This window comes from Pelophylax lessonae (assembly GCF_965119305.1).
Source record: "Pelophylax lessonae genome assembly, chromosome: 6".
Taxonomy (NCBI): domain Eukaryota; kingdom Metazoa; phylum Chordata; class Amphibia; order Anura; family Ranidae; genus Pelophylax; species Pelophylax lessonae.
In genome coordinates, this window is record NC_138773.1 from 295487406 (window position 1) to 295496514 (window position 9109).

Consider the following 9109-nt stretch of genomic DNA (forward strand, 5'->3'; position numbering starts at 1 on the left):
TGCCTGAAAAACGATCGTCTTGGCAGGATCACCAAGGATATTTTAATGAAAACTGCAGATGTAAGATTGAAAATGCAGATTAAAACAGACATTATCATCATGTATAATATAAGGTTATATGAGATTTTTAGTATTTGAGTTCACTTTAAAGAGATCCGGTCACCAACTTAAAAAAAGTTGCAGGTAGAAGCTAAAAAGTAAGTATTTTGAATGCTTACTAGCAGCATTATTCCTTTCCATAAATTATTTTTAAATGACAACTCTGAACTTGCTTGCACATTTGACTACTCCAGGAACATCAATTCCCTAGACATTCCCCCCTCTCCTCTTGTGAGAGTGTCTAATTACACTCTGTGCTGGCCCAGCTCCTCCACCCCTACCATTTTCTCCCTACATAACGATTTATGTAGCAGGCAGGGGAGGAGCAGAAGGAAATACTATACAGCAGCTATTTTCAACAAGGATTTGTTGGATCCATTGGGCTCCGTCAGAGGTCCCTCTCATTTGATGGTGGCTGCATTGTTCCGGGGCCAATGCCGCTTGGTAGAGCCAGCAGCAGGACACCAATCATCTGTTTTTAGTGGTCCTCAAGGTTGGCATTCTGACCTCCAATGTAAGAGGGGTAAATCTTCCCTCTGACCACCAATGTATGGTTCATTTTTTCCCACTGAACCCCCCCCCCCCCCCCCATTGAACTGTTTTTAGCAGGAGAGTTGAATATATTTTCAAGGGTGGGTTCCTCTTGGGCAGGGATCTCCAAAACGGCCCTCCAGCTGTTGTGGAACTACACGTCCCATAAGGCATTGTAAAACTCTGACATTTACAGACATGACTAGGCATGATGGGAATTGTAGTTCCTGAACAACTGGAGGGCCGTAGTTTGAGACCCCTGCTCTTGGGTATAAAGTTGAGGGAGGCTGTTCTAGAGTGCGAGTTGAGTGACAGCGCAGGGTCTGCTGGGGCCGCTGACGTTACATCCAGGATGGCGACACCCAGCAGCAGGCTCAGGGCTTTTAGTGCCGGTTCACACTGAAGCGGCACGACTTCGGGGGCGACCTGTGAAGTCGCGTGCACCGCGTCTTGCACGGACTTCACATAATGAATGTCTATGCAAGTCGCTCCGAGGTCGCCCCGAAGTAGTACAGGACCCTTTTTCTAAGTCGGAGCGACTTGTGTCGCTCCTATTAGAACCGTTCCTGTACTAAACAATGGACCACGACGGTGCACGACTTGTCAGGCTGACCAAGTTGCCTGACAAGTCGTACTAGTGTGAACCGGCACTTAGAGGTCTACAGAAAAGGAAGGTTTTACAGGTAAATACTAGGGTTGCACTAACACGATATCAGTGCTGATACTAAGCATTTGCACGAGTACTTGTACAAATGCTCCGATAGCTAAAGCAGATAGATACCTTTGCAGTGCAATTTGATCCCATGGGTTACCATGGGTTGCAGAAAAGAAAAATCACATCATCTATGGCCTGTCTTAGTCTAGGGGCACATGCATAAAGTAGTGTTGCTTACCCTATTCCTAGCTCCAGTGCTGTCCACAAGTTCTGGGCTGTGGGTGTTCCCACATTCACACCCACGCATTTTCAGAAAGTGCACAGAAGTGCAAAGCAAACAAGAAAATCGTGCTGCAAACACGCATAATACTTATGGCGCCTTTGTTAATGGCAACCCAATCGCAGTTAGCAGACGCTCCATGGCCAAAAGGGCTCATGCCGACTGGGCATCAAAAAGACACTTTTACAGACGCTTTTTTTTTCTCCTGCCTCTAAATGGCCCTCTATTTTATCTAATATGTCCATGTGCACAGAGGTGTTTAGAGGCAGAAAAAAATAAACATAACTTGCGTGTTCAGGAGAGGAGTATTTCAGCAGAAACAAAGTGAAACGCACCTAAAAGCCTGTAAAAATGCACCTAAAAGCCTGTAAAAATGCACCTAAAAGTGTGTAAAAACGTGCCTAAATGCACCAACTCTAGGCACTTTTAGTGCTTGAGCGTTCATTTATTCCAATGGCCAGAACAAATTCTCGGCCAAACATCTGATGTGCCTAAACGCGTTGGAAAAACCTGGATTTTTGTCTTACCGTAAAATCATTTTCTCTGATGTTTATTGACGGACACAGCTTCATATCTTCTTTGACCGATGGGTTATGCTGCTCTCCTTAGGAGTAGGACATTAGGCGGAAAAAAGAGTTAGGGCTCTTTCACACTTGTAGTTTGTCAAACGGACTCCGCTTTTCGCAGCGGGGGATCGATCCGCCGATCCCCCACTGAGCAGGAGGATGACAGCTGTGTCTCCGCGCTGTGTGCGGAGACACAGCTGTCAGTCCCAAATGCATCTCTATATGGGAAAATCGGATGGGAACGGACCGTCGGTCCGTTCTCATCCGATCCGCTGGACGAATGGAAAATAGGGTTTTCATCCGTTCAGATTTGACGGATCGGATGTCCGCTGACATCCGATCCCCCATAGAGATGCATGGGGGGACCGTTCAGATCCGCCAAAAAAAACGGACAGGCGGATCAGAGCGGTCCGCCTGTGTGAAAGGGGCCTTAAAAAAAAGGCTTGACTACACCTATAGGGCAGTCCCAGGGGGTATACTCCCACTTCCTGCTATAGGATCTCAGTTTTGTAACAAGCAGTGTCAGAAGAATACATAACCCAACTCCACAGAGGGGTGGGTGCTGTGTCCATCAATGAACTTCAGAGAAAAGGATTTAACAGCAAGACAAAATTCCAGTTTTCTCTTTCGTTCATTGACGGACACAGCTCCATATCTTCTTTCGCCGATGGGACGTCCCAGTGTCAGCATGAGGGGTGGGCAAAAAACACTGAGATCCTATAGCAGGAAGTGGGAGTATACACCCTGGGACTGCCCTATAGGCTTTTTTAACTCTTTTCTGCCTAGTAGCCTGCTCCTCAGGGGAGGAGCATAACCCATTGGTCAAAGAAGATATGAAGCTGTGTCCGTCAACGAACGAAAGAGAAATGTGGCTTTAGGTGTGTTTAAGCTGCGCTTTCCTCCCTTGCAGCAAAGGCGTCCAGAGGAGGAAAAACATCTTGTGTGCATGAGGCCAAAAGGTTCTAGAGCGTCTTTGGCGCATTTGTCGCACATAGGGCAACCCAATCAAGTGAAAAGGCTGCCCTATGCGCAACAACATGCGCAGAACACACAATACTCACCAAAAGAGCATGCAGGAACGCTAGGTGTAGAAGGGGCCTTACTGTACATGAGGAGGCAAGCTTGCGACCATGGCCCAAAGCTGCTTAGATAGGACGCTGCAGTTTATGGGTTGCATGGATTGAAGGACCCTTGCTAGAGGATTGAAGGACCCTTGCTGGAACCAGAAATGAGGTGCACCCCTTGACTAAACGAGCATTTAACCCTTGCAGCGCTTGGGGGGGTGGGGGCGGCACCGCAAGGGTGGATTTTGTCTCCCAGAGTTCAGCTTTAAAAAGGCACATTACCTTTAGCAGACCCCCCCAATGACCAAATGTGTGCAAAATTCAGGACAAAAGTAACCATCGTTGCCTACAGTAACTAAATTTTGCCTTTCAGTCTCACATACTGCCCTGAAAATGCTAAAAAAGGAGAAACAGCCTCTCTTTTGGAGGTTTCATCTTACACCCTGAACATCCTCGTGCTCTACTTTCACACCCCCAAAAGGTGGAGAGGTGACGGGAACCACAACTATTTCGAAACGTTTCCTTCTTCATGTTGGAGAGTGATAAGACACGAAAGGGGCATTACTCACATAAGGTTCCCCTGCGTTCTGTTTGCCCAAGATCAACGCTGACCTTGTGACCTCCAGTGCCATTTCTGCAGAATGAAATAAACCAATAATTGTACAACAGCTGCAGTTGCCCATGGCAACCTGATTTCAGTTACCTACATTCCTGGTTGCCATAGGGGTTGCATCATTGCTCTGATTAGAAACACAAAGTTTTTTTTTTTCCTACAAGACTTTCCAGGACGTGAGACAAAGTCATCAGTCCTGCAATGCAGTCTGAGAGAATCTTCTTGCAGTTCATTGACGTTCAGCACACAGGTGACCTCTGCAGTGTCCGGCATGGGATCCAGGGTGTGGCATCAAGTTCCTGACTCCCTGGGACACGCGTTATTCATTTATAAAATCAGAAAAGGTTCACGTGGACTAAAAAGCCATTGACATTAGCCCTTGCCCCAGGGGAGTTGTGTAGAAGTCCCCCAGCTGCTGAGGAACGACACGGACCACCATATCCTGCCAGTCTTAGAGGGGCTTGTTACTAATACAGCCGGTCAACGACATTAAAAAAATTTCAATTATGCAGGCTGGACATTCTATTAAACTGGAAAGCCTGATAAATGGCGGAAAGTGCTACAGATAACAAAACACAGCCACCAGCTTATCAGAGAGGCCATTAACCACTTAACCCCCGGAAGATTTTACCCCCTTCCTGACCAGGGGGTATTTTGCGATTCGGCACTGCGTGATTTTAATGGACAATTGCGCGGTTGTGCGATGCTGTACCTAAACGAATTTGACGTCCTTTTTTTCCCACAAATAGAGCTTTCTTTTGGTGGTATTTGATCACCTGTGCGATTTTTTGATCATGCACTATAATCATAAAAAAAAGAGCAACAATTTTGCAAAAATAACAATATTTTTCACATTTTTTTATATGAAATTCCCCCCCCCCAAAAAATGTAAAAATCTAATTTTTTTTTACATTTTTTGACCAATTTGTTTTCTGCTACCTATGTTTGGTAAAAAAAAAAAAAAAAAAAAAAAAAAAAAAAATCACAATAAGCGTATTTTGATTGGTTTGCACAAAAGTTATTGCGTTTACTAACTAAGGGAAAGATTTCTGTCATTTTTGTTGTTTTTTTTTTTTAACTAGTAATGGCGGCGATCTGCGATTTTTATTGCGGGACTGCGACATTGCAGCAGACAGATCGGACCCTTGACTGACATTTTTGACACTTTTGGGGGTACCAGTGACATTACTACAGTAATCAGTGCTATACATATGCACTGTTACTGTAAAAATGACACTGGCAGGGAAGGGGTTAACTTTATTGGGGAAGGAGGGGTTAAGTATGTCCCTAGGGGCGTGTTTCTAACTGTGATTGGACATGGCTACTGGTGTAAGAACAGAGATCAACGGTCCTACATAGTAGAACCGTATGATCTCCATTTTTACACCGGGGAGAATGACAGGCGGCTTTGTTTACATTAGCCGCCTGCCTTTCTCCCTTCACGGTGGACGATCACGAGTGACCAGCGGACATCGGGTCCGCCGGTCACACGCAAAGACTTCTTAGGGAACGAGCCGGGGCGGGAGCGCGCCCGCTCGCCCGCTATTGGCTCACAAGCTAGTGACAGGCTAGTGACGTACCCCTACGTCACTTTGCCTGGCCGGGGCTGACCGCCGCAGTAAACAGTCGTGCGGCGGTCGGCAACCGGTTAAAGCAACTGAGACAGGTGGTCCCAAGGCTCATGTCCCAGTGATTTACCAGCATCAGGATGGCTCGTGTGATTTGACCCCCAGAACATCTGTCCTATGCTTTCTCTGATTAGCTTGCACCAGATGCAACCTACCACCACCTATGGCATCGGTCTTTGGCTCACCAGCCCATGAAGATACTGTTGCCATCACCCATGGCATCATTTCTCTTTCTTGTACTTATATAGCGCTCTCAATTTACATATACATTGTACATTCACATCAGTCCCTGCCCTCAAGGAGCTTACAATCTAAGGTCCCTAACTCACATTCATACATACACATAGTAGGGCCAATTGAGACAGGATCCAACTAACCTACCAGCATCTTTGTCCAACTTAGCTCACCAGCCCAAAAGGGCATGGATGCCATTACCCATGGCGTTGCTCCTTGGCTCACCAGCTCAGAAAGACATTGTTGAATCAGTGCTTGAGCTTCATAAATGTTCAAGGCCAGCAAAGAAGTGACACCCATCAGGGGAAGTGATTGATCCACCTCCATGAATTGACTACTTGACATTAGCCTAACCTGGCCAAATGATCCCCCCCCCCCCTTTAATGCTAGAGTCTAGCTGGCTCTGGTAGACACCCACCACAGTTGCAAGATCATTGCTCAATGTCTACCAGTGACCCAAGAATAGATGAGATTGTACGCATGCACATGATTGGTGATAGAGCACACATGGGACTTGCGTCCAAGGTGCCACGGTGACCCTTGATTCAGAGCTCCCTCAAAAGGGGCAACTCAATCTGTGGAGGCAGCCAGGAGAATATGGGTTATGGGTAGATGATACAACCAACGTTCCATCCACCATGGTACACAGCATAGCCCTGATGTGCAAGAGGAACCCATACAAATCCATGGATAGCATATGAAAACCTAGCCTACTATTATAGCGGCTGGGAATCAAACTCAGGACCCTTAACCCCCCCCCCAGGACCCTTAACCCCCCCCCCCCTTTAATGCTAGAGTCTAGCTGTCTCTGGTAGCCACCCACCACAGTTGCAAGATCATTGCTCAATGTCTACCAGTGCCCCAAGAGTAGATGAGATTGTACGCATGCACATGATGGGTGATAAGAGCACACGTGGGACTTGCGTCCAAGGTGCCATGGTGACCCTTGATTCAGAGCTCCCTCAAAAGCGGCAACTTAATCTGTGGAGGCAGCCAGGAGAATATGGGCTTTGGGTAGATGATACAACCAACGTTCCATCCACCATGGTACACAGCATAGCCCTGATGTGCAAGAGGAACCCATACAAATCCATGGATAGCATATGAAAACCAAGCCTACTATTATGGCTGCTGGGAATCAAACTCAGGACCCCGGTGTTGCCAGGAACCCCTACATCGCTTAGGGTGACCATAGATCAGCAAGTTTGGAAGGTGATCCATTTTCGAACACTAGCGATTAATACAGCCAGCAAAATAATAAGTATACAAAGAAAATAACAGTCCTCTTTTGTCTTGACAAAAGAATCAGATAATCTAATCAGATGAAGAAAATTTACCAGCATGCTGGAAATTTCACAACAACAAGCTGAGTATCCGGTTCACGTAGGTATACTGTTTTATACATTGCATACAGGACATCTTACCCAACTACGGAGGTGGAAAAATTACTGCCAAACTTATTGAAGAAGGAAAAATACCCACCAGCCAAGCTTTGGATGGGGGCCACCCTAACACCTGGGTGGAACCTAACAATTCAGCTCCCCTATGGCTCATTTATTCTGCTCCTCAACCACTATGCAGCCAATTTTTGACGGATGTAGAAGGCAATTTATTTTTTAAAGAAAAATCTCAACAAAATTCTAAACCAGCTGTTGTTTTTTTTAAGATTCATTGGCCAATTGGCTCTTAGGATCCGACTGTGGAAAAGATTCTGATGAAAACAAAATTGTTACCATCAACTGGAAAACAAAAACTACTACCAATCGGAGTAGCAACATTCCATCCCACTTACCTCTGGGTAATAGTCATCCATGTTTCAGCCAGTATGCAATCCAGGATTTAGATTCTCAAGGATCTCCCAAGGCAGAGACGGTACCAACTCCAGTTTCTAAAAATCCGGCAAAGCGCAACAGCCGAAGCGTCGATAACTCCCCATGCAGCGCGGAAACAGGTGACGAAGGGTCAACGCAATCCAGCTAGGAACCTATTCCTGGATCCCGGTGCAGGCTGTATTGTAATCAGTGACAAGGGGAAGGAGGGGGATTCCTTATACAATACAGATCATTGAGAATCCCAGGCTTGAGGACAACCCAACAGAGGTAGATACGTGTCTCCTGGCCCCCTTGGGGTCCTTTGTTTCTAATAATAGGAGTGAATTGGGGACAGATAGATGGGCATCCCACCTCAATGGGCAGCCGCAGCTTAGACTGCAATGCTCCCAGACACTCTCACATCTCCTTGTGACTCAGTCATCCTGCATTGAGCAGGTTTTTAACTGAACTCAGCTGCTCCCAGACAACTCCTCCTATGGAGGCCGAGCCTCGCCGTGTCAGATCCCCTCCCAGACGAGGCTCTGTGCAGCACCCAACGTGTTCTACAGGCACAAAGAACTGACACCAGCCTTCATTGTGCTGGAGGATCACATGCTTCATAAATAACCATCTATACACATAGCTCTGGGCAGGCTGGCCATAGATGTAGTCAGAAGATTCGATCGCAAATTAAATGTGCACGATCGATAAGGCTGAGCGCTTATCGATCTATGGTGGCCATAGAGGCTTCGATAAATGATCGATTTCTTTTCCAATAAATCTCTTCCGATCAATTTTTAGTTGACAATCTATTCAATGGATATGCCGAAGCAGATTTCAATTCATCCGATCAGCAAATGCATGAGCAAAGCATCTCAGTGCTGTCAATCGATACAAATACGATCAATCATTTTCCGCCCTGATCAGAAGGGATGTCATCCCTATACAGTTTTCTGTTGATTCGATCATTTTGGTATGTCGCACACAGGGAAGCAGATTTCGATTGATCTGCAAATTATCAGTTTTCACCATGCATCTAATAATTTAATTGATTGATCACAAAATTGCTGTCGATCGATGCAAAAACAATCAATAATTATCCGCCCTGATCGGAAGGGATGTCATCCCTATACAGTTTTCTGTTGATTCGATCATTTTGATATGTTGCACACAGGGAAGCATATTTCGATTGATCTGCAAATTATCGGCTTTCACCATGCATCTAAGAATTTAATTGATTGATCAGCAAATTCATGACCAAAGCATCTCAGTGCTGTCGATCGATGCAAATACAATCAATCATTTTCCACCCTGATCGGAAGGGATGTCATGTCTACACAGTTTTCTGTTGACTCGATCATTTTGACCATGCATCTCATAATTTAATTGATTGAAGGATCAGCAAATGCATGACCAAAGTATATCAGTGCTTTCGATCGATGCAAAAACGATCAATAATTTTCCACCCTGATCGGAAGGGATGTCATCCCTATACAGTTTTCTGTTGGTTCGATCATTTTGATATGTCGCACACAGGGAAGCATATTTCGATTGATCTGTAAATTATCGGTTTTCACCATGCATCTCATAATTTAATTGATTGATCACAAAATGAATGACCAAAGCAT

The 9109-nt window shown here is 45.6% G+C and overlaps 1 protein-coding gene across 1 annotated transcript in view; it reads right to left on the bottom strand.

Annotated features, from left to right (window-relative positions):
- LOC309558028 (unconventional myosin-X-like) overlaps positions 1–7902 on the bottom strand; it is a 299530-nt gene extending 291628 nt beyond the window's left edge. The window contains exon 1 of the mRNA XM_082260951.1: positions 7463–7902. Coding sequence (XP_082117077.1) covers positions 7463–7483 — 21 coding nt within the window. The 5' untranslated portion in view covers positions 7484–7902. The remainder of the gene's footprint in view (positions 1–7462) is intronic.
- Positions 7903–9109: the final 1207 nt, after the last annotated feature.